This window comes from Ambystoma mexicanum, chromosome 11 (genome assembly GCF_040938575.1).
Source record: "Ambystoma mexicanum isolate Mex_15411 chromosome 11, UKY_AmexF1_1, whole genome shotgun sequence".
NCBI lineage: Eukaryota > Metazoa > Chordata > Amphibia > Caudata > Ambystomatidae > Ambystoma > Ambystoma mexicanum.
The window spans coordinates 446,705,982-446,732,672 of record NC_090934.1 but is presented as its reverse complement, the minus strand read 5'-3'; the positions used below and the strand labels follow the sequence as shown (position 1 = coordinate 446,732,672).

The 26,691-nt window shown below is 40.6% G+C and overlaps 1 protein-coding gene across 1 annotated transcript in view; it reads left to right on the top strand.

The window, feature by feature from the left end:
• Nucleotides 1–26,691, top strand: part of LOC138504722 (embryonic protein UVS.2-like) — a 60,385-nt gene that overhangs the window by 2,700 nt on the left and 30,994 nt on the right. The window contains exons 2-6 of the mRNA XM_069625259.1: nucleotides 10,383–10,410; nucleotides 10,515–10,580; nucleotides 22,246–22,386; nucleotides 22,509–22,626; nucleotides 26,455–26,630. Coding sequence (XP_069481360.1) covers nucleotides 10,383–10,410; nucleotides 10,515–10,580; nucleotides 22,246–22,386; nucleotides 22,509–22,626; nucleotides 26,455–26,630 — 529 coding nt within the window. The remainder of the gene's footprint in view (nucleotides 1–10,382; nucleotides 10,411–10,514; nucleotides 10,581–22,245; nucleotides 22,387–22,508; nucleotides 22,627–26,454; nucleotides 26,631–26,691) is intronic.

The window sequence follows — 26,691 nt, the reverse complement described above, 5'->3', positions numbered from 1 at the left end:
TCGATTTTAAATCAACAGCTTATCACTATTATTTGTTAATTTTACTAAAAACGGTGGTGACATTTCAGATTCTGAAAAGCAATATATCCGTAGTTGGCCCCTTTACATGTCATCTGACGAAAACAGTGGCATCTTTGTACGTGTACACCAGCTAGCAAACCCTGCTGTCAAATCACTGAGGTGGCCCAATTATTCAATTAAAACATTCTTTTTGCGTCATGACAGTGATTGTTTAAAATGCATGGGGCTATCTGTACCCCACTGCAATAGTTTTGTCCTTTAGGCAACACCTAATAGCCCATACTAAATCAAATTGTAAATGGCACATGGGATTACATTGCATGAGCCTGGTTACCAGAATCCTCCCATACCAACAAATGGTTAGCTGAGCTCTTAAATCTCAGAACAGAGGAACACCCACTACCTGAGTTAGGTAGACCATCTTTTGTTTGGGAAAGGGCACTTGACATCACCTATGGCTTATGTTCCCACCATGCGCAAGTTTCATATAACATCTCCGGCAAATAATTCATCGTTGATCTAATGAATCACCTTCCTGCCGCCTGTACAATCACATTTATCTTCTTGGAACTTAGCAACATAAATAAGGGCATTTAACACTTTCAAGATCCAATAATGATCCCACGTTTACCACAAAGGTGCCAAGCATGTTACGGGAGTGGTCGCTTTGAGGTTCAATGCGAGGTACATGCATCCAGCAAATGTTATATCTAATCTAGTGAAAGAACAACCTTCACATATTTGGCCTGTGATCTGGACATGGCAGGACCAGGGCATTTTCATTCTTGCATGTGTCACACTGTGGTTGAAGTTGTAAATTAGAATAATTCTTTCTGTTGGGTCACAAATACTGCTACATGTACGTGGCTCAACACATTTAAGATTTTATTCCACATCCCTTTATTCTAGGAAACCTTATTATGCTCTCAAAACCTTAAAATATCAGCAGTCAGGTTACACTACAGTGATGGACTACAACCGTATAGTCTGCTGTGGAGAGTGGTCTTGTCTTTAGTCTCCCCTTTAAGAGTCTAGCTGCAAAGTACAAAGAACAATGCAGAAGCCAAGTCTTATTAGGGGCACAGGGAAAAAAATAGTTCTGACTTAACTGCAGTGATATTAGCATGATACAGCGTGTTTTCATAAATACAAAGAAAAGTCAGCGTTGCATGGCATTGTAAAATGTAGTATACACATTTATAGTATAACTTGGAGGTGTAAAACATGGGCTTAATGATGACAGTTAAGGGCAGGGTATTTCGTAAGCTGAACTTGGTTTAGTAAGGAAAAAAACTCAGATTCTCTTGAACAAATGTTTGTTCTGAAAATTTTAAAACCCAAATTGCGCTGAACATGCTCATTAAAATAGGTACGTCCCACTCGCAAATGTACCACATTAGTCACAAGCAGCCCCCGCCCTCCAAGGATCTCTAAAATCATGTGCAGTGTTTCCAATTAGTAGTGCACAGCGTAGACCAAACGTAAGATTGGGGCTCCATTCCAAAACACGAGGATTCAATCAAAATGATATTGGTGGTTGTCAGTGCACTGAAATGTAGGAGTAGTCCAGCAACATAGCCAAGAGACAGTGTACAACAAACATTGACAGATTCTGTAAAAGCGGAGAGGGCTTTACACAATGAACTTTCAATATAGCCACAAATAACTGGCAAACCAGTGATTAGAAAGAAGGAAAAATGCACATTGTATTTACATTGTTGGATAAAATTCCTGTGAAGGAGATTTTCCACTACTTTTTGGGATCTCACGCACCCACTGAGACCGGATACTGCATGCTCAGTACAAGAAAGGGAGCAGCAGGAGTGCACCATTGACTGTGCCTGGCATGCAGGGAAATGCCAAAACTTTATAACTGCACCACAGAGCACATAAGTAGTGCACATTTCATAAATAAATACCTACAGTTTGCAAAAATATCACCACACAATTAACAATGTAACAACAACAGACTAAATAAGCAGTCTTACCTCTCTCCTCCAATGCTGAAACAATGGCTACCTTGTCAAGACAAACACACACTCTAGACCCAATCACGCCCTACTAACATCACTAACGTTTTGCACAACAAATCAGGTACTGCTTCCAACAGAAAACACTTGACCATCACCCACAAGCAAGTCCATAGACATGTTCCGAGTCATTATGTAACAAACTGTAGCTATAGCAACACGTTGTTTATTTTTAATACCAAATAAATAAAGGTAATTATAGCACTAGTATATATTTTTAAAATAAACAAAAAAGATAAAATAACTTTTTTAGAAACAATAACTTATAGAGGCTGCAATTTTGGAAGTTGAAATGGCTGCAAAATTATGCACACAATGGAAATGCCGGGAAAGAGAGCAAAAGCGGTTTTGGGTGCGTATGGCTGAAAAATCATATAGATTTGACTCAGAAATGGGTGCCAAATGGGTGAACACATAACCAAACAACACAAAAAGCCTATGTATCCATCATCATATGCCATCTCCATTGAAAAGCATTAGATACCCTCATTCACAGCTCCTATTTGAAGCTCTTACGTGAAAGCTCTTATTTTAATGACAATAGTTTCAGCATAAAGATAGCGCTTTTCATCGCCACCTAACAGCCAAAACTAAAAATGATGATTGGTGCATTACTGGCAGCATTTATGCTAGTTTCCCTGTCCTCACAGAACAGGTGGGGTGCAGACTACCTCGTTGTAAACTTTAATCACCAGGGGAATCTACAGAGCGAGCAGCAGCATTGCAAGAATTTGCAATCCCACATTGCCTGTCGCTGACTGTCTTTCTCTCTATTTATCTCTCCTAATTCTACTCGCTCATTCAATCAGTTTCTTGTTTTTCTCATTTCCTCAACTGACTTTAACACTAGTGTCTCCCACTACTTATTTTCTCTCATTTCTACGCTCCAGATTATTATTCTTTCTCTGTCACTCCTGATTCCAATTGTTCTCCTCTCAGTCTTTTATTTATGCATTTTTTTAGTCAATTTGTACTGTGCTCATATCGCAGCGAAACCTCAACATGCTTGGCAGGATGGCAAACTTAGCAATCATAAGGCCCATTCTAGAAGGCCTGTAGTCTTCAGCTTATATTAATATCGGCTTAGGTTGGTGGTGTCATGACAATATTGGGGAAATACATTCCAGAGATGGGGACCACACACCATACAGCCAGTGAAGCAGAGTTTAGATGATTTAAAGTGTGTGTGGTGTGAGTAGTTGAGCAAGTATTTCATTTAGGTTAGTATATGAATCTTCAAAAGGTTATAGGTGGAGATCAAGTTGGATAAGAAGTTCAGGGCATTTCCATCCAATGCTTTGTAGAGCAGAAACAGCAACTGAAAGGTGCCTCTATACAAGAACATATTTTAGGGGTTGCCAGGGGTTGCATCTGTGACCCCTGATATCTCTCTTGCTACCCCTGTGGTCTCCATTGCTACCCCTAAAAAAAATGTGTTTTTATTCTTTTTTCAATGAGGCTCCTGGACTGTGGCCAGCAGCATGTGGCTCTTTCTTTTTGGAGAGGCCACTTTTCTGATATCAATAGACGGTGAGATATCTCAATGGGTTGAGCGCTTGCTGCTGCAATGTGTGTGTGATCTGCAGGTTCGACTACCAGCAAGGTCAACTCATCCTTTCATCCTGCTGAGGTTGATAAATGAGTACCAACACAGGTTGGGTGATATTGTATTTATATTTGTTCTATATGAAGCACTTAAGCTTAAGTGCTATTTAATAACACCTCATTATCATACGGCCATGGACGTCTGCTTTCATTCACAGTAATTTGCTAATATGGACCTATATGCGCTCATATTAATGATTCATATGGTGATCCATTCTTACAGTGATATCGTAACCATTTTCTTCATAGTGTACTTGGAAACAATGCTATGTGATGTCACTTCCTGTTTTGTCAAGGGGTGAAAGGTTGTGTTCCATCATTTATAGTGATATCACTTAGGAGTGATGCCATTTCAGCTACCCCTGGCATTTTGGTGAAATGAGGTCCCTGCCTCTACAGCTCTCTGAGAAGGAGGCGGTGGAGTCATTTTAAGGTATAGTGGACATACTCCTGGTGATTGGTGCTGGATATTGTTCTGGCCAAAGACTTCTGGAGAATTGTCATTTTATGCATTAGACTGGAATCAGATCCTTCTAATATGACACTGTGGTGATCCAGTTTTGTGTTAATAAGGACTTGAGATAAGAACCAGAAATTTGTAGTGGAGAGAAATGCTTTTTTGTTGTGGAGTGGTGTAGGAGTACAGTGACCAGAACCAAGGACAGAATTAATATGAGCCTTGAATTAATGAAGGTTAGATCAAGTCTTTTGAACTTTTTGGCCTTGAATTTGGCATGGTCCCAAGATCATCATGATTTTACTGGTGGAATGAAGGATGGAGCAGGTTTCAGGTGATCCTGGTCTGAGAAATCCAGTTTGGGATTTGTTCAGGTATAGCATGTTATCATTCAGCCTGGTTTGAATTTGGTTCAGGATGGAACTCATTGCTATGGGGGCCATCACTGGAGTAAATGTGTAAACAATTCCAGCAGCTTGCAGGATGTTACCCCATGCCACAGGTAAATGTTCAAGAGCATGGGCACAAAATAGAAACTTGCAGGAGTCAAAATGTGGAAATAACGGCAGTTGTGGAATAGAGTTTGGAAAATTTTGAATAGTCTATCACAGAAGAATGACTGGAACCATTTCAGAGCAAAGGGAGACATGTGAGCAGACAATGCCAGGCAGTTGATTAGGATGTGGTGGGCCAGCATATCAAAATTAGCTGGAATGTTGAGACGAACCAGACATACACAACCATTCTAGTCGATTATATGATCTTATCAAAGAAAACATTGCATTTTCAGAACCCTGTTTTTATTGGAAAACATGTGCCATCTTTTAAACAAGAATTGGAAGTACTAACCGATTTGTCTTTTGTGTAGGCATTGGAAAGGCAAATTCCAAGCACTGCCAAAGTGGCAATAAATGGCCATTGATGGTAGCAGCTGCAAAATGGTGCAAGTAGCTGGACACATAATAACAGTGCATGGCAAATGCCTAAAATATCTACACAAGCTTTAGTGAAGGACACACATAGTGCTTATACATCAAGTGGCTGAAGGCAGACCTGGTTAAAACATGTTTATTACACTGGTAGAGCCTTTACAGCTCCAAACAAGGTATTCACTATTTTAGAAGGCTGCTTTTATAAAAACACTGACAGGTACTTGGAGCTCAATGTTTGATTGGAAGGCTTTCAAAACCGAGCTCAAAGAGATCTGAGAGATCCGAGGAGGATGTGATTCGGCTGGGAGGGGCAGGAAGTGGGTGGCAATGGCCCTAGGGATTAACATGGCTGTGGGCAGTCAATGTGTTGGTAAATAACCAAACAACACCTACAATTCCTCCTCATAAGACACTTCTCCCTAGCCATACTCTTATACAATAGTTTAGGGTTATAAGTGGCACAACACACCACCTAACAGCCAAATCTAAAAGTCATCTCATTAGATTGCATCATCACAATCTCCTCCTCAAAGTATTTCTCATTTGATTCCCAATTCGTCGATCAATTATGTCTCTTCATCCAGGGCTCTTACTCTGCTCCTATCCATCTCTCCCCACCTTCTCCCAAGTGTCAATTTGTCAACCAGTCCCTTGCATTCCTTGTTTTGCTACTTACCCTCTCTTATTCAAACTTTCCTCTCCTCTCATTTTCCATCTTTCTGTTCCTCTAGCCTCCCTTTTATGATTTTCTGTTTTTGGCCATGGTAACAATTTCTAATTCTACCTGCCTCTCACATTCATTTTCTATTCTTATACCTCTTGGCTCACATTCTCCCTCTATCCCTTTTTTTACTCGCCTTTGCAATCAGTTTGTTTATTTATTTTATTTAATAACAAACAAAATAAGTTGCCACAATGAAAGGCGACAGTTTGAAGTGTAGTCGTCAGCAAGAATATTAGGCTGTGTGGGTTCAGGGATGCATATTTCGGGGTATGAAGAAGTTGCCCCTTGAAGAGGAACAGTTTAATCTTCTTTCTTTCACTTTCCTGATGCCCTCCCGTCATCTCTTTTTCTCTCTGGCTTGCAATCCCTTCCCTGTTCTCTCTTTACTGCCTTTTGCAGTTCCTCATTTTCCCCTTGTCTTTCATTGACATACTTTCTATCACTCACATGATCACCTTCACGTCTTCACAATGACCATCCATCATCCATTCATTTCTCATATTTTAGCATCCCAGCTGCCTGTAGTCTCGCAGTCGCTTGTTCCCATATAGTTTTCTTTAGTGCTTCACTTCATGGCAAGTCAATGGGGGTCATTACGACCCGGGCGCAAAGGGATACCGGGCACCGGTAATGACACTGGTGCCGGTAATCCCTTTGTGCCCTATTCCGAGGTCTCTTTGCGGGTCCTTCCTTAACTCCTGGTTTTAGCAGGCATTAAGGACGGGACCCGCAAAGGGATACCGGGGTCAATAACAGTACCGCAATTTGCGGTACCGTTATTGCCGCCTTCCACCTTCCCATTGAGCCCTGTGGGGGCTCAAATGGGAATGGGGAATGGCATTTCAAATGGGGAGTTACCGGTCCCGCAAAGGGCGGAATATACCGGTAAGTCTCCATACCACCACGTCGGTGGCGGTACCGGTATTGGTGCTAGTCATGGCGCTAAAAGCTGCAGGGATGGAGGTTTACTAGTGTCCCTACAGCTAGGCTCAGCTGTGACAAAAGGCAAAGATGCAGAAACCCATTTTGTGTCCCATCATATTCACTGTACTTTCAGTGTGCATACTCATGAATGCTTTCACATTATGTAAAGGGCCACAGCAATAGTGTCAGCCAGGCTTAAAAATATGCCAGAGAAAATATTTGGTCAATGTGGCCGAGATTAGTTCAGTGAGTTGCCTGCGTGTATTATTAGTTTATTTTCGCATAAACATTAAAACAGATGAGAGGACCCCCTGAAATAAACTTTATAACAGCGTTTAATTAAAAAGAAAATATAATTCTTGGTCACAGATATGTATTGCCATTGTTTTTAAAAGTTGGTTGCACCATAAATTGAATATTTACAGTACATGCCTCAATGTCAAAGAGAAACAAATCTGCTTTTTCACATTTCTGTTGAAGAATGATTGGACTGTGTGCATGAAAAAATATTGTTTTTGTTTTATTGTGTTGTGACACTGGGCCTCAATACGAGTTTGACTGTGCAATACAACAAATGGCCGTAATTGCGTACTGACACTTTCTTTAGGTGGTAAGGCAATTATTGGCACCTCTACCAAACCACTGATTTCAAATTTGGAAATAAAGTGGAGGATTCCCCTCCAGTAAAATGCTGAGGTGAAATCTCCTCTTTACCTGAAAAAATCAGTGAATTTCCGGGTCATGGTAATTTGGCCCAAATCCCTATCGGAAACTATGGACTCCGAGAAAGGAGCTATACACCACCCTGCTACCCCTTGTAATTCTGTCGTATGTCCAAGGTAATGAGTGGTGATAATGCTAACAAAATTTGTATATAATTTGGTGAATGTACTGCCGAAATGTACGCCAATTAGCCCCATTGTATCTTTATGGCAAGGTAATTCCATCAAATGTCCAAGAGCTCACATCACATGAGAATTATTTTTGTCAAATGCATTGACCCATGGTTCATACCCTGTAAATGTGGGAATATATCTTGTCACATATTGACATCCAATGGCAGGAACTCACATCATATGACAATACAAGCCCTGGTATATCATCATCTAGTGCCATCAAATGCTATGTGATCTGGTCACATTCATGGCATTGTCCTCAAATGACATATTCACACGTTATATGACAAACATGCCCATATCATGCCTAATATTCACATGAAGAACTTGTTTGGCCATGATGCACTAGGGAAGATAAGATACCTAGGCTTAGGTAAGAGGTTGTGTGAAGCATTCTTCCACCAATGATGTTAGTCTTTGCCTTTGTGGTACTTACACCATAGGTTAGCAATTGCCTTTAAATGCCATGCACCGAAATCAGATGCAAATATTCAAGTCATGCGTTGTTATGAAATGCTCAGCTTCTTACATTCAAAGGCAGGTGCCACCATGAAAGAGAAGGAACTCACATTGCATATCAGGTATTGTAATTAAGCACCCAGGAAAATATATAATTTGCCACATAATGCCACTAAATGCCAGGTTTTCACTTCACATGTCAGACATCGTCATAAAGGGCCATCAAATGGGCACACAATTGCATTATGTGCCATGTACTCTCTCAAATGTCAGGTACTTGTATCATATATCAAGTATTACCATCACATACCAGGATCTCACATCATATGCCAGGTCTTAAAACAAATGCTTGGTACTTTTATTGTAAACCAGGCAATCACATTGTATGTTGGGTATTCTGATCCAGAGGAAGCATGTAGCATGACTGGCAAGTCTAGCGGGTGATGGTGAGCACAGTCACAATAGGAAAAGGGTCGTCCCAGCTGTAATCTGGCTCAGCGACAGCTCTGCTAGCCAATCAGAGGTACTGGCTTTCCAAAGTTCATCAACGTTTTGGGGAAATGTACTCGTTTTGGGGAAAAGTCCAGAGAGGCCCAGTGGGATCTTGTGAATATGTTGGTGAATGTAAGTTTTCGGTAGCCTGGCATCTACTGAATCTCCTTCACTAAACATATTACTGTATGCAATATTCGGTAGATCTTTTTACCTCTGTGCACCATAATTCTTCAATCTGCCTCAATTTGGAGCACTTTAAATGGGCTGAATGGCAGTGCATGAATACAATAAACCAAAACAATGGAATAAAGAGATAGCAGATGAATCATGTCCATGGTCAAGTTCTAAAAATAAAAGTGGGGGGACCCATTAACATACCAATTGAATGTGACATCAGAAATTAGCATATCAAAGTGCCCTCGGAAAAAAGTGGCAGACTCCTGAAAAAAGTGGGGGACTCCGTCCACATGCGTGACTTGAGCCCTGTTTCATGTGCTTCCTTTTCTCATGTGTCTGTAGCATATGATTATTGACGATATTCTTGGTGATACATCCACATTATAAACCCTGGTTCTGCATGCTGGCACAATAGAAAACAAGTAGGGTTTCCTTGAGTTCCCCAGAGAAACAAATAACAAATGTGGTGTGTAGAATACGAAGGGTCACTTTATTGGAGCTCCACTCCAGTCTATTAAATCATGAGCAAGACTTTCCATTCTACATAGTGAAATAAATAACTCCTAGCAACGATGATAGGTAAGGCACAACCATAGTTTGTTAGTTATGTAATCAATCAAATAAAATGTATATTTGGAGCGCAAAAGTGGAAGTCTGGTATTTTTCCAAGGAATTCATTCATGACATTGGGCAGCCGCAATGTCCCAAGCTCCACATGCAGCAAACAAATAGCACAATATCAGTGCAGTGACCTCTCACAAAACAGCATCAAGGTAGCTCGCAACAGCTGTTCAGACTGAACGCACTCTCAACAACCATAGTTAAGGTTTTGTTCAAGGTGATCCACTTTGATTAAGTGGTGCGGATGAGATTTGAGCTGCAGTCTAGATTTTGGGGTCCTGACTAGATCATTTTCCAGCTGTAGTTCCACAGTAATGCAGAATTATTTGTAAATGATTATCTTTTAATGGTTTGTTTTGTAGAGCTGACTTTCCCAAGTAAACCCATTGCATTAAAGATTATCTCAATAGAGCATGCTAAGCAAAAGCAGCATGATGTATTTAATTTTCTGTGTCTTCATTTATACCTTCTTAAATGGATGAATACAAGCAACAAAATAGCTAAAGAATCTCCTCTATTTTTGACTACTTTATTAGTGACAAGAATGAAAGAGTTAAACGCAAGTAACAAAAGAAAATAATGGCTAAGGTCAATGCATGCTTTATTGCGGTTAAGATCCTTTGATGTTCTATAACAAAGCAAACAACACAGTTTTAAACATGTGATTCACTTTGTGATTTGAGTTTATTGCTGACTTGGAAGATCTCACAGAAGTGGAAGCTAAGCTGGATTCTGTGAAGGTTGAAGATACAGATGCACCTGGGGGACCTGTAACCAACTAAACATTAGCAACTATTTGGTATTTATCAGGTCAGGAAGAGTTTCAGTCCTGCAGGCAGTCTTTTGTCAGACAGTCAGGCCACGGGATAAGTAGACACAAGTAGACCTGCCTCAAGCAGCCCCTAAATGGCAGCCAGCTTGCAGCAGATTTCCTAAATTCCCAATATGCCAGTCCTCCACTTCACCCAACCAGAGTTGCTGATGATCTGAAATTGTGATTTTTGTTGGGCAACAATAATGTGATTGCTTTTTGTCTTGCAGATTTATTTGGAAACTCCAGGAAAAGATGGTATGTATAGCGACATAAAGACTTCATTGGGTGTTTGGCATTATGGGCACATGTAGAGCTGTGTTCTCTGAGGCACATAACACTATACATGCCTTTTGTTTCAGATGCAAAACATAGAGACCAGGTTGACAGCTCGGATATGTTTCAGATATTCAACAACGAGAATGCAGGTATGAGCACAGCACAACAGCCACTGTGAATCAAGGTGTACTGCACCATGAGCATACTGAACTTCACAGATAATGAGTGACACCCTAATGCCTCTTCAAGACAGGATGGAAATTGACTGACCTGCATTCCTGAAACTCAGTTCTAGTCATATTATAGCTTCACTGAGATATAGCCCATATGGAAGAGGTACTTGTTTTGGGGGGCATGGGAGCAAAAGATTTTAGGGCAAGGAGGGTGCATTCACAAACAAGTGGAATGCAACACCCTCTCAGAATTTCTAGCAGGCCATGTCAGTGTAAGGCAGACTCCAATGGAGTTTCGCAATCACTGAGGTCCTCAGTGGGTGCCCTTAACCAGTCACACTACTTTGACCACAGTGTTATATAAGTTCAGTCACATAGTTCTCGAGTTTGTGTCATTCAAAATGTTTCCCCACTTGGCACATTTAATACTGAGCAAAAATAATCAGCAATTTAACTGGACCCGGTCTGCAGTTATACTTACAATGGGTTATGAAGGGAAAGGAAGAATGGTGATATGGCAGAGAAGTATCTCACTGTGAGGCTACGAGCAGCATCATGTTTGCAGTGTGTTGCATAGCTTCCAACTGGACATTCTATATGAGCATTCAAATAAGGAACGAGATTCAACGATAAGAGTGTAGAACCATGCGCTTCTTCCATAACTAAGCCATCTTCCCACCATGGAAAGATTAATCAAATACAGTTGACCAACAGTGGATAGTCATGTATTTTCACCCGTTCCATTTCTGAAAAAACAGAACCTTTCCACAATGATTTGAAGCAGATATATGTTGACCTGAACATGAATGCAACATCTAGGGCTTTTTTTCATGGCAACTTATATTTTATGCAAAATGGAGGAGATTTATTTTTATTTAGCAGCAGATTCCTGCAATTCCATTCCAAAGATAATCCATGTTTGAGAGCGGAAGGTGCTGCCAGCACTATGCACTTGTGCACTGTTTACGCAAACCACGAGAATATACACACGCATCACATCACACATTGACATTGGTAAGCAGCATCACACTTAATAAAAGACACAAGACTCAGTGCAATAATGGAGATCCACTGGTTACCGGAGTCAGTGATTAACAGCGGAGCCACTAGAGTGTGCACGCAAGTACCTCACTTGTCATATTACTGATCTAATGGCCAGGAGCTAATCCTGATGCAGGTGTCATCAAGGTATATAGGACCCAGCTGTAAATTGGCCACAACACCTGCAGACATTTCCCACCATTAAAGGTAGGACATTAAATCAAATTAATCTTGATGGTCTTCTGATATATATACACATCTGGGTGCAGCATGCCATGAACAATCATTGCCAATGAAGAGGGTATCATTTTCACACAAACAAAGTCTTACCCTTTAGATTTCTTCATATGTACACAGACAGACCTTTTAGCTTTGCCAATGTTTGCTCAATGATCAGCCTGGTCCGGAATTGAAAAGGAATGGATACTTTTACTAGCAAAGCCAGGCGTTCTTAAAATAATGCCACAAGATCTGCATAGCCCTACATTTTGCAAGACACAAAACCCAATTGCACAAGTGTTAATAACAAATTTTTAGCACAGTCAAATAACAATAGAAAACATACAATTGTTTGGGTCTTGCAAGGTAATAAAGGCCACTGTAGTGGGGAGTCTTTCTTTTAATAGTGATCAGTTTCCTGTTAGAAAGAGTAACATTGGTATTTCTAGTAGGGACTGCAAGAGTTCTTAAAACAAAAAATGGATATAGCCCTGTACGGGCCAGCCATTCTTGTACATGTTCCCCCAATATGCCTTTGTGCTCACTGGCCACAGCCATATTGCACCCCTTGACATGTTGACCCAATATGTTAGCCCACACCTCACTGTAGCTTTAAAAGTCAACTTTTTTCTATTAATCTCATGTTTGTAACTCTCTTTTTTTAAACTGTTTTCCCGTATCTGTGGTTATATTAGCAATGTTCTACAAATAACCATGAAAATGCAAAAATAGCCCAGAGTAAAAAATAACCCTGAACATGTGAAAAATAAGCCTGAATATTCGAAAACTTTCGAGCTCTGAACTTGGTCCTGAACCTCCACCAACTCCCCAATGTCACATGGCATCCTCTTTCCCCCTCCCCACCTCTAGCCTGATGCCATTTCATCTTTTTTGTCATTTTTTCAACTTCTTGTTTGCAGCTAACAGGAATATTTCAGAAATAACCCTGAATATCTGTTGTATGAAACAAAACAAAAACAATGGAGGCTTTTTCATTTCTGAAAAGACTCTCTGCCGCAGAGCACCATGGAAGATATAGCTAATATTTTGGGATACGGGAGCACCCCCTTCTCCATCAAATATTAAACAACTACTAGATGGAATAACCCCAGACTTCTCCCAGATAGCGAATGAACAATGTGTGCCCAAGTTATTTCATGTCTGGTCCAGTTCCGTCCACCAGTTTTGACTGTGTGCTGTAGCAAAATGTGGACTTTTTCTATATGGGAAAATTAACGGGGACTAGGTCGAAACAGTGTGTTATTTCCCAAAATGTTCAGTCTGGATGGGAGGGCATGGCGGGGTGGCGGGTGGGGGATTGGAGGATTGGGGTTAGTGCCAAAGCTTTTATTCGAAAGGTTTCAGCCAAATCTGTCTTGCGAGTCTAAAGTAATTAGAAATTCATTTTTTTGGTTTTCAATGTATCTCTATTCTTAACTTAAGTATAGTGTGGCATCCGCTGCACTATAATATGCAAAACTGTAGAATCACATTTTGAGGCATGCCTGAGGGAAGGCCTCGGATTGGTTTGGGCATTTTTGCTTCTTTTGGATGAAAAGGGAGTTAATAAGAGGATGGTAAACAGTGGTATGGCAAAAGATAAATCAGATACAGTTGACCAATGAAAGTAACTCAGCATTATGGAGCAAGCGCTTGACAACAAGAACTCTCTCAGATGTTCCTCCAATAGATATGATAGAGTGCTGAAGCTTTATTTAACCAAATATGTCAGCATATTTTCAAAGTGATTATATCGCATCTTTCTGACATTTGTTGTCGGCCTCAATGTGCATGGCTCTGCAAAGAAAGAGGGGGGAAAGTGAAGGTTTTTGAAATAGAAGGATAGGTAGATATCAAACATGTGGTACTGTTGGGTGCAGGTGGGAAGTTACTGTATCCTTTGTGCTGGTATGATTTCTATGGGTTTGGTGGAGACACTAGTCAATAGAGGGAAAAGCCCAAGAACTTAAGGCGAAACATTGTTGTTTGGGTGCTGATAGCTGCTGATGTGGGAGAGTGAGAAAGTTTAAAGAGTAGCGCTTCATAACTTTACAGTGTTTATGGCTAGTCCTGTGGTGCCATACATTTGGGACGGACAAGTGTGTTTTAAGTTGGAAATTAATTTTGGAGTGGAGCGGATTAGCTCAGGGGAGTACACACCCTCTTGGGATTCTGTTGGTTGTTGTCAGGTCAATGTTAGGTACCCTCCACACATTAGGTATCCTGTGCTTTCTACTGGAGTTAATAGGCAGCTTTTTTGAACATTCACAGTGGCAGCAGTTTGATTCAGTTTTGTGATGTCAGTTTCTGGGGGGTTTGTCAGGTGGGCATATTTTGGTCTCTGGTGATATCTCTATTCCAAAGGGTGCCTACTCTGGGACGACGTTGCGGTGTGTGTATAGTTTGGTGGGTTCTGGTTTTGCTATCATGAAAAAGTTAATTAAAAAGTGGGGTTTTAGCTGTATTCTGTAGGTTAACTCATTTCTGTTTTAAAACACTGTCCTTTGGACTTATGTTTTCCTTAGTACTGTATCTCCAACCTTAACAATAGGCATATTGAGTTCTTTCAAATTTGACAGGTATTTAATTCTGCCTACAAATATTTTTAAATTACCCTTTGTGAGTGCAAGGAAGGTTTATATCTTTGATAATAGTTTTGGAAAGGTAAAGTCAAAGGATCCTTCGAATCAGAGAAGGCAAACAAAGAGAGAAATACAAGCCCTGACCACACTGAATGCAGTACAAAAGTCAGACCAATAAACAGGATGATCAATTGATTGAGTAGCACTTTAAGGATCAAATTAATAGGGCGAGGACCTGTCAGGGATATGTGGTGTACCTGGTGTGGTGGTGTGCCTTCTCCAATGAAGCAAGTAATAGGGTGAGAAAGAGGTAAAGGATATAATGCCCTGTTGTATCCTGATCTAAAAGAGCTAATTGGCGCGGGCCATGGAGTCTTTTTTGTCTTTTAAAAAGTGTTTTTCAAGTCAAATTCAGTTTTGGTCAATGTAAGTTATTTCTTGCTTTTTCAAAACCCTAATCTTCAATCTAAAGTTGTCTTTGAACAATGCAACTGGCATATGTCTACAAAGAGTCTCAACATAAACCTAAGTAACAATAAGGTACAATTAGGTATGCAATCCGGAAAGGCACTAGCAAAGCCATTACTTTGACACTGAAAGTCAAGAGATTCCCACACTGTGGCATATTCTTTCTCAGAATGTAAGTAGGAAAGCCCTCTAGCAGCCACGTGGGTTTCCCTCTTAGCTTTTTTTGTATATGGAATGCCACCTGCTCTAATTTCCAGCCTGATGACCTTCATTTTTCTGGGACCCCTTGAGCCTATATGAGCATGCACACTCTGGGATGGAAGTTTCATCCCTGTAGTAGTTCGTGTTATTTTGTGATACTCTGAGTCAGGCTGGGTTCCTACGGGTAAAAGGGCATCCACGGGGAAGATCATAACAATGCAGGATGTTATTTCTTACCCTTCTGAATCTGAATCTTGATCTTCTATCAAAAAAAGGAGTAAGAAGTAAACAAACAAAAGAAACTTGATCTCTCTTATGCTCAGGTAAAGCAGATTGTTTAACAGACCCCGCAGGAAGAAAATGGGAAGAGAAAGAAAAGACATGCACAATTATCCTTTTTTTTCTCTTTCAAGTCACCTTCTTCATCCTTGTCAACCTTATCCTACAGGAAGGATTATTCCTTCAGAGATAATTATGAACAGAGAGGAACATATCTATCCATTGAAATAGGGGTGGAGGTGCTAGAGGATAGAGCAGAAAGTCTAGGTTTCCTCTTGTTGGATCCCAATTACCTTGATAAATATGCCCACATTCTCCAGTTGAACCATGCAGCAAACCATGGTTTGCCTGTGATCTCAGACATAAAAAGTAAGATCTTTCATGAGTGGAAAGAGCCAGAAATTATTCAAATGTCTTGTTTCTTGTTGAAGCTTTACCCTCAGAATACGAAAAATGACACGATTCTGCCCAGTCTCACAGGAAGATAAGTCCCCTATCTAGAACCCATGAAGTGGACAGAACCCTTAACAACATGTGTGTGGGGTTGAGTCTATCCCTTAAATGCAGCACCCATAACTGCTGCACTTCTATGCAGTCTTCAATGGATTCTAGGCTCTACACCAGGACATTAGACATGCTTTAAAATGTCTGCCTATCCTGGGGCCATTACAAATCAGGAGAAACACAGCTATAGAACTGCTCAACAGGAGGTTTTCTCCTTCCCAGGAATGGACTTTGCCTCCCTGGGCTTTTTGGAAAATGTGTTTCATATTCATGACTCGATCCTTGGACACGTCTGCCTCCCAAGAGAATGTGATAATTATTTCCTTCTGTTACACGTTCATATGAAGGGGAGCAAAATGGTGGGGTATTATATCTGTATCTTAAATCATAAGTGTATTGCAGGCCTTTCACATACTTCCCAAGGGGGTCCAAACATCAGGGATACCAGAGTGGAGGTGATTCTGGGGTTCCTTATCAGTCTCGTAGGTTCTGATTTCTTATTCTTCTGGTGGTGATGGCATTACCAAAATTGTTCGTTTACAATTGTTCGAATGAACAATTGACCGAATTTAAAGGGTCACAATTGACCTTTTCACAATTGACCGATATATATGGGGGTTTGGCGTTGGGTGGGGGTTGTGGGGGGTTTCCCCCCCACATATATGGTACAATTGACCTTCACAATTCGGTCAATTGTGAAAAGGTCAATTGTCATTCAAGCAGTTGTAAAACGAACAGTTCGTATACAACTGGTGGTGATAGAGGTTTGGCTGCTACATCCCATATCCTCCCAAATCACAGATCAGGTCGATGGTCTTGAAACCAAAAGATTCACGTGTGGATTCTGGAAATTGAAAGTAGGAGCCTGCATGAAAGGGACCGCTCAGAACAGGTTAAGGCAACCGTTCAGAACACCCAGCATCCAGCAAGCCAGAATTACCACATCGATGGATCAGAATACACATTCCTCTTCTTTACGGTAGTATTTCTAAAGTCAGGCAGTTTTTCCAAGAAGGGTTATCTAAGGGATTATCAGTGTAATCTCTCAGGGCCCAGTGGTTAGCTATTAGGTTCTTCATGGAATCCTTGGAGGGTTTATTGAAAGGGGAGGTTTCTTTTAGTCTATTATTGAAAAGCTTCCTTTTGTCAGAGCCCAGCCCCCTGTGTTGGGTGCCCCCCAGAAATCTTGCTTCAGATCTCAAGGATTAAGGATAAATCCTCCCTATTGGAGCGAATGTATTCAAGTGATTTGATGTTGTTGACTCTTAGGACTGTGTCCCTGGTGGAAGTTACCTTGGCTAGGAGGCTGTGGGAGATAGGGACCTTGTAACTTCCCCTACACTACTGACAGTTCAATTTGAGTGCCTCAGTCTGTAATATGACCCTTATTTTTTTCCAAAATCCTCACAAAATTTCATTAGTCTCAGGACATTCTTATCCCTACCTTTTACCCTGAACCATCCACTTCTGAAGAAGAGATGTGTCAAATGCACATTTCAAGCGCGGTTCTTAACTATTTGTTAAACAATTCTTTCAGGATCTCAGAAAACTTGTTTGCAACTAATCATGCAGCCAGAGCAGGAAAAAAGACCTTGACCATGTCAATACACAGGTGGATATGGTCTGCTATCTCTAATATCAGCAATGTCTTTTGACACCCCTCTTCACAAGGATTCAGGGCAAGACACTCAGGGCCATGCTGGCCTCACGGGCGATTCTCAAGGGGACCAAATCCTACATCAGACATTACAGGCTAAATATTGAGGGTGCTCCTACTTACATTCCAGGTCTGGTATAGGCACTGATTTGTTACATGAAGAAATTTGATGGGATGTTTCACTAAACATTAAACATTCCATAGTCATGTACTAATGGGAGAACTCCTTTTAAATCTCAGAAGTAGGCTTCTCGTGGGAACAGATGGATGGGTGTGCTGCTCTCTTGTGTCCAAACCTGAAAACTCAAGACAGAAAACATGATGGATATTCTTGATATAGAGGCTAGTAAACAGTGGGCCATATTCACATACATTTGCACTGGAACACATTGGGGAATACTCCTGTGTGTTGCAAATGCCTCTTACACCCTATTCACAAAGTCTACACCTGGAGGATATCTGCAGATGTCTGGAGTATCTTTGAGATACTCATGTGCAAAAGTTACACAAACAAATTTGCTCAAAGGCATCTCCAGATTTGTCCTAGTTTTAGGTTTGTGAATCAGCCATTATTTAAGTTGTACAAAACTGAAATGCTCATGGGCATTTCCTGATTTAGATAAAAACACTGTCAATACATTACCTGTGAATTTACATGAGTGTTACATATATTGGAAGTGTTTATTCTGGTGTGCTTGTAGCCTTTAGGGTCTGAAATGGGAGACACTACTAGAAATATCTTAGAGGGTCATTTACCATCACTTTAGCATTGGTTCAATCTTGTGTGCATCAGCCTTTACTAAACCTAAAAATATCTGCTTAGCCCACGCCCTTTGTCCACATACACTCTTCATCAAACATCAATCACTGCTGCTATGTTGGTTTTACATGGGTCCTTGTTAGGGAGGTTTACCTTGAATCTCCAGGTGCACTAAGCAGTGGTTCCTCTTGTGTTCACACTGCATACATTGGGGATGTTTTCATATAAATAAATAGCAGATGGAAAGACTTGAAGGAGTAAATACTTTGGCAAGTGGTGTGGAATCAGAAAGAATACATTATTACGGCTGTTACACCAAGCAAAGGACAATACACCGACACAGGCTTGTAAAGATTCCCAGAATCTTTATTACAAAACTGAACAGTATTCAACAAAGTACACAAATAGCTATTTGGCTGTCAATACATCACAGAGACCACCAGCAGGGTTCAATGTGAGCAGTGAACAGAATTTCCTAGCTGGACATCGACGCATTTATACAATTTGTAAAATGATGTCCAGCCCTCTTACAGGTTATTTATACACTGGGCTAGGGTCGTGCCATGTTCACTTTCCTAATTTACATATCTCGTGCATGCGGTTTACTTTTGAATATATTTACTAACACACTTAATTATTCTTTAATTTAACATTTACACTCTTTACATGCTGTTTTAATACAGACCAAACAAATGTTTCACATATTATATTTGGATAGCATTACTGTTCTTGTATACTTGTAGTCTAACATTGCTAATTCAAGTAATCCCCTGCTCCCGAGGCCAACAAAGGACAAGGTCTACATGACCCTAACATGTAGCCTGAAGGCAGGTTGGACATTAACTCCCCTATAGAGGTTGGAGAGGTTAAGGCAAGAACAAGGGCACACGAGATGGCCATTTTAGATTACAGGGTGACTTTGTACAAAAAACCCAAAATGGCGGTTCTAACCTAAAATGGAGGCTTGATTCAAGATGGCGGCTTACATCAATTTCTAAGGTCAAGACCTTGCCGTAGAGAGTTATTCTCGTACAATTTTAAGCAACTTGGCGTAGGCCAATATGCATACAAATCGTTATAATAGGAGGCATAATTTAATATCTGGTTTTGACAATGGCATAACACAAAAATGTAGGGACCCCCTGCAAACCAGGCTGCGTGCACTCCAACAAAACTTGACAACAAGGCACAGCCATGCCAAACTCTGGGCCAGCTTGGATCAACATGCATGCACAATGTGCATGATTATCTTGTTGCTGCCTGGGCATGCCACGCACTGTACTGTGAGAAAGAGGTATGTGTTTCATTCAAACCCTAATTCTTTCACCTAGAGTAGAAACAAGGCAGCTGTTCCTGGCTTCTCAGTCCTAACACCAAATGTACCATCCAAATATGTTAATGTAAATAATGTATTCTAAAAATAAAGTGTTGTTAAAGAATAAATTGAGATACAGAAAAGCTTGAAATGTATCAATTCCATGTGTAAATTAAGGTGCTTGATCAGTCAAGATGAGCTTTATGTGTATTGCAAGTTATATTTTATAACCAGGTAAATCCCCCAATTGGGTTCCTCCCATCATGAAATAAGCAGTAATATTATGCAAAATAATGATGCATAAGAATATGGCAGTATCCACATGTACAAGCATTCTCTTGTTGTCTTTTCCCTTTGTGCTGGTAAACAACGACCACCACAAGAGGAAAATATGTTATTGCGGCTGAACAAAATACTTACCCAAACCCCTGCACTATCATGTAAGAATTCCCTTCATGTTAAATGTGTCCTCCACGCCAGTACAACATGCAATGCTACAGTAATGAACCACTTCCGTGTTTGGCTGCACAAATGCTTTCACCCATGACCCACCCTGTAAGAACACTCATCATGGTAACTGTGCTCTTAACACCAGTAAAACCTGCAAATCCACAGTAAGAAAACATTTAATTTCTGACTGCACAACTGTGCCTACCTTCCCCTTGTAAGAACACACATCATATTGGCCTGGCCCCTTATGTGAGTAAAAAATGCCATGCTACAGAAAGAAAGTTTGAAGCCTGCCTATCCCATTTTGCTATAAATCCCCAGACCAAACCCTCATCCATCTGATTACATTTGTCAAATTTTCTTTGCCAAAAAATTACATTAAAACATGTAAGAACATGTCAATGCTCCAATGCCAATGGCCTGGATACCATCCTTGCATGCACACACTCATATCTATTAACCCATTAGCCAAGTATCAATTGGCAACTGATGACTTTTTTAATTGGAGGGCTGTAAACATTTCCCATAAATATGCCAGAGCAACCGAGCATAGCGAACCAACCAAAGGGCATTCAGGGGTTCCCAACAACAATAAATATTCATGAATAATGGGTTAAAATATTCCCGTCTACCAACAATCATGCACAGGAGCATTTCACAATATATTTACATGATACCTTTTCCCAAATATATACCAGTATAAAATTGTTTTCAATCTGGATATGCACATACATGTACTTGATGGCTGCACCAATATATATGCCAATATCTCTATATAAGAACATAATCATGTTTGCTTTGCACCTAATACCCGTATGATACTAGAAGAAAACATTTCCAAGCTGCGTCTGCTTATATATGGCAGTATCTTCACAAAAGGACACACTCCTATTTACTTTGCCAATGCAAGCGCCACCCTTCCAATCTCCCTCCCCGCCTCTCACTCACAGTCACCAAAATCTGCTTCTGTGCAGCTGGCCCACTGCAAACAAATGCACACAAACATTCACACAATATTCACTCACTAATTTACTGATAACATTTGCACACCCAACCAGCCATCAATACACTCACTCATTAATACAAACACTTCATAATACAGAACACACACTTGCATGCAGGCACACATACACATAAATGCATCATAAACATACAGTATCCACAAAATAGATGTTTTTGTGCTATCTTCTGTCCAGAATTCATCTACCTACAGGGACTCCAAGCCACTGGCTTGCTCGCTGAACCACACCAGACACAAACCAGGAAGCAGGGAGAGCATCCTGGCTCCTTCCTTACACATTGAAGCACAGGGAGCATGAGGCCTCCAACCCATGGTGCCAGAACATATCTTTCTGAATTCAGAGCGCCTGCATTCTGAATTCAGAAAGAAATTATTTCATTCTGAAGATGGATGTAGCCCTCTGCCCCCTCCCACTATTTGATTCATTACAATGAAAGAGTAATATGTCATTCTAGCTTTGTTATCCATGCATTTGTATTCAGATGCCCAAGGTCGGCTTTACAACGCCATCATAGCTTGTCAGATGTAAATGAATAAGGGGCGATCTCTCCACCATCAACGTTCACCCCTCCAGATGTACCACTTGCCATTGCTCAGATGGAGCCTGGCTATTTACAATTCAGGAACTCACTAAAAGCACACCTTTTTGGATCAGCTGCGTTTCTCAAAAGGAGCGTGAGTTTTCTCCAGCGACACACAATTTCCACAGCTGTAGCCGCTACACTCGTAAGGGCTCTTGTGCTATATATCATGTTACAAAGTTTCAATGAAAAATCAAATAAATCCCTTGACCCCAAAACATCACCGCTTTTGGACATCGACAATTATATACAGGACATTTGCCTTAGAAAATGTTTGCAGCTTTTATGAATATCATTCAAATGGTCCTTACTGTAGACATTAATTAATCCATGCTTATAAAAAGACAACATGCTTATTTTATTGGGTGTAATCATACTATGTTTAGCGGAAATTATTTGTCTTCAGTTAACCTGCCCGGCCTAGTACTTGGCACTCGAGTGGTGCAAGAAGCTACAACTTTCCAATTCGATCTGCTCATTAAATCCTATAATAGTGAACTTGTCCCTGCAGAGTCAGATGCCAGGCTCTAGATCCCTTCACTTTCCCTCTGCTCTTGTTTTAGGTGGCCAACAGCTGATACGTGAGGGGGACATTGCAGTTCTCCCTGGGCGCAGTGCAGCGAAATGTGCAGGCAACAGTTGCTTCTGGCCCAAATCCAGCAATGGAATCGTCACCATACCGTACACCATCAGTTCTGCTTACAGTAAGTTAAATTCCTCATATGTTCCTACATATGTCCTCCTGATATTTGCCCCTGCTTATTACCTACCCTGGGTTTCAAACTTCTCTCAACCAAAACTCAATGTTCACTCTCATTATCCCCAGGCACCGCAAATACAGCTACAATTGTGGATGCAATGCAGGAATATGCAACACTTACCTGCATTCGCTTTGAGCCTCGCACAGCAGAAACAAACTACCTCCAGATCCAGCCGGGGACTGGGTAAGTATATGGTCTACCTTGTAGCCACATGTCCATCAAAGCACTCTGATAAACATCAATTACTTATATCTGTTTTCTCACAAGTGTACAATCTCAATTCTAAATACCAAAACAAAATATATTTTGCTGGTGGCCACATGAGATCTATCACAATGGTGCATGGACAAGCATCAAGCCTATCAATCCTTCTAGTCTGGAGGGGATGAGTGAGGGGCAATCGGCCTCATTACGAGTCTGGCAGCAACCCTGAAGGTGCTTCTGGCGGGTTGCCATCGGACTCGCAACACTTTATTGGGGCCTGACTTAGCGGACGATCAGGAGGTCCGGCACCGGCAAATGTTAATCCCTATTCCCATGGAGTCTCATAGGTTGAGGGGAGAGGGAACCACTGGTTCCTAACAGTGCCAGTGCTCAAGTGAATACTCTGCGGACCGGTGCCCTTGTGCCTGCCAAGCTAAACGGCCCCCACCCACAGACATGTAGGGTGCATTCCAGAATGGGTGCGGTACGTTTCTACCAGCACCCTTAATTCTGGACTGCCACACTTGTAATAGGCCCAGAGACATTTAAACACCCTGAGAGTGTAGCAGAGCTGCTAAATTCTGCTGTTGTCTGACCACTTTGACGTTCTTTTTAATTACTCAGTAATTCAAACATGTAGACCAAATCAATCTGTCATTAAGGAAGAACAACCTGGAAATTGGATCAAATTCACCACATACCTACTTAGAAGAATGTTTAAACTCTAGAGCTGCTCATCAATGATTTATCTAATATTGACAGTAATTGCCAACAACTAATTGAACACTTCTCTCAATGGCATGATGTTATTTTACCTAAAAATATAAAGAAACAGACACAAAAACAAGATTATATCAGTGGAATCCCAAGGAATTTAGGAATATAACAAAAAATAAAACACCTGAACGATATCTGAAGAGATCCCAGTGATGAGAGGGCTTCCGAAACTACAAAAAGAACATACTTCAAATCAAAAGGCAATATTTTCAAACTGTTTGACTACTGTGCCGCCTCACATATATAATTTTTCAATCTTACTGATGAACTGCACAGCCCAACATCAACTACTCTGCATCAGTCTCTCTTCATTGAAATTGCTCAGTTCTTGACAGAAAAAACTCCAACTAAAAAATCCTTCCAGTACCTATAAGCTTTTATTCAAGCTTCCCTTACTGTCTCCACGAATAAGGCCATTCTAAATTGCTCACTATCTTCCCGAGTAGTCCCAAAAGCTTCCATAGTTGCTTAGATAACCACATTGTTAAATATGCTTGAGAAGGACCCCACCAACCAAACAAATGTTAGGCCTATTTCCAACCTGCCATTCTTGACTCAACTATTGGAACAAATGGCCAATCAACAGTTGCAGGGATTTGTTGAATTTTAGAAAAGGTAGATCAATTCCAAATTGACTTTCATCCCCTACATGGAACATAATATGTGGTGTTGTCCATCTTGGATAGTCCTAAGGCCAAAACAGCTAACAGTGATTTTGGGGACAGTTTCCTCTTGGACCCCTTAGTGTGGTTTCATACACTCATCCATAACATTGCAATTGCTCATATTGCATACATAGTCATCATACATACATACATCAGGCCCTAGACTGGATCAGATATTTTCTCATAGATATGCAGGAACATATTTATCTGAACCCTTTTCATTATGGGCTGCGGTCCTTGTCATCTGGGGTTCTCCAAAGTTCATTACTGTCCCTCCTGATATTTAATATTTACCTCACTATGTTGATTACAATGATTACAACCTTTGGAATGACAATGAATGATTATGCAGAGGACAAACACCTTATCTATACGCTGAAATAGCCTCACAAATATGGTTTGTTTAAAAAGGCTTGAAAACAAACCTTCCAACTACAATGTGAACATAGAAAAAAAATTCGGGCCGTGTTATGCCTTTCACAGTGCCACCCAGTAGGCATCACTAGATGTTCATCTAGATTTCAGAGCCACATGAATCTTACAAGCCTTTTGTTGCAGAAAACAGTTTTTGTCTTAAATAGATCATGGACTATTAGTTAGGGTGGCTTTGTTGTAGTTTGAAATCTAGGAGAAGTCTTGCTGCTCTGTAGTCAGACATGTGGAGCTAGTGAGTGGTTGACTTATTGAAACCCGGGTAAGGAATGTTACAATATTTCTGGGAGCAGCATAATAAATCTCACCATGTAAATATTTAGAACATATCAACAAATTAAATAATGTTCAATTTGAAATGCATATTCTGAGTGATCTAATTCATTTCTAGTATAAAGGTGAGGATCAGGTTGGAAATAACCCCATATTATTGATTCATACAGGGGTCTTGACATATAGATTCTGGCCACTGGAATGATAAGTGCATTGTGGTTAGAAATCCAAAAAGGAATATTTCAGTTTTGCTCAAGTTTGAGCATAGGTTATTATGCACCATCCGATCTTGTTGACTTTTAAGCAACTAGAGATTCATTACAAAATATTTATTCGGGAGTTTTCCTTAAGTTTAGTGTATGCATTAAAATGCCATGCTGAAAGGGTAGAAACATTGGAACACATATTTTTAGATGGAATGATGAGGGGATGACATTTCCTAGTTTAACGTGGGATAATTCATGCTCAGTGATGGAGGAGAGAAATTACAGCGTTACTCCTGTGATGCCCATGAAATATGTTAGTCTTTTAGGAGAGTGGGATGATCGTAAGCTGTAGCCATCCCTTAAATGATAAATGGTTGAGGGAGTGTTAGTGTTCAGAGATTATAAAAGATGTTCTCCCAAAAAGAGCAAAGCAGTCTCCATGTTTCTGTGTTGTCTGAAACATGTTTAGTTATCATGCAGGGAAAGTTTATCCTTGCGTAGGGCAGTAAGTTGAAAGGTAATGTTTTTTTTTAATAGTCTTGCCCAAAAAACAGAATGTTTGATTTAGAAGTGTAGCTGTTTGGGCCATCAGGGTTGAGAGTGGGTTTTCATTTTAGCAAGTGTCCGATGGTAGGTCCTATGACAATCACAGAAATTTGACATCTATCAAAGGATGTGTTGCAGATCGTGGTGATGAGGAGTGGGGGCTAGGATAAGTATATAGTTAATCAACAAAACAGCAGAACAATGTATCTGTGTTCTCCAGAAAATGTCACTGAGTTCACAATTTCAGTGATGTCTTCAAGTGAATTCTCAGTGAAGTAGGTTTGATGAATGAAGGCATTCAATCACTTGCCCCAAAGCGGAGCCCCTTCGATTGAGGTTATGGAGGTGAGCCTTCTATGCAAATCCCCCTAGGGGTTGTGGTAAGTGGGACATCACAGGGAGAGACTCTCCTATTGGGGATAAGGACTCCCTTTCCAATGATTAAGCAACCTTTTATTATCGTCAAATGCCCAATCTAGTTCTGGCAAATGAAAGACACCAAGACTCCTCTTGAATATACTATTGTAAGGTAATTACTGAAATAAGAGATCCGTTTGGTGCTGTGAAGAGTAAGATCACAGCAGTAATGAAGAATGTCTGTCTATCAACCACTGTGATGAAGAAACGACACAGAGTATTAAAGAACACAAGTCCAACACAAAGAAAGAACTATGTTGACAGGATGGGGAAGCCCCAGCATAGTGTGATACAAGTTGGAGGAGGCATAGAAATAGAGAGAGAGAGACGGGAGTTTGAAAATGGATGGCTGAGGTAAACAAGTAAGTCGTGGAGAATGCTGGTTTACATGGCCACACTGTGCACATTGAGTGTGATTGAGGATCCTGACATAGTGGAAGATAAAAACCAAAGGTTGTATTATCTGATATGTGGTGTTCCCTTCTCTCCAGATGCTGGTCTTACATCGGAAAAATTGGAGGTGCCCAGCAAATATCATTGACAGGATCTTGCATGACAATTGGCGCAATTCAGCATGAGTTGCACCATGCCCTGGGATTTTTCCACGAGCAAAACCGCAGCGACCGTGATGATTATGTGACCATCATGACACAGTATATCTCACCCGGTACAGTGAAACTCCATAGTAATTCATTGAATTGAAAAGAAAAACTGCAACATTTGTTGTG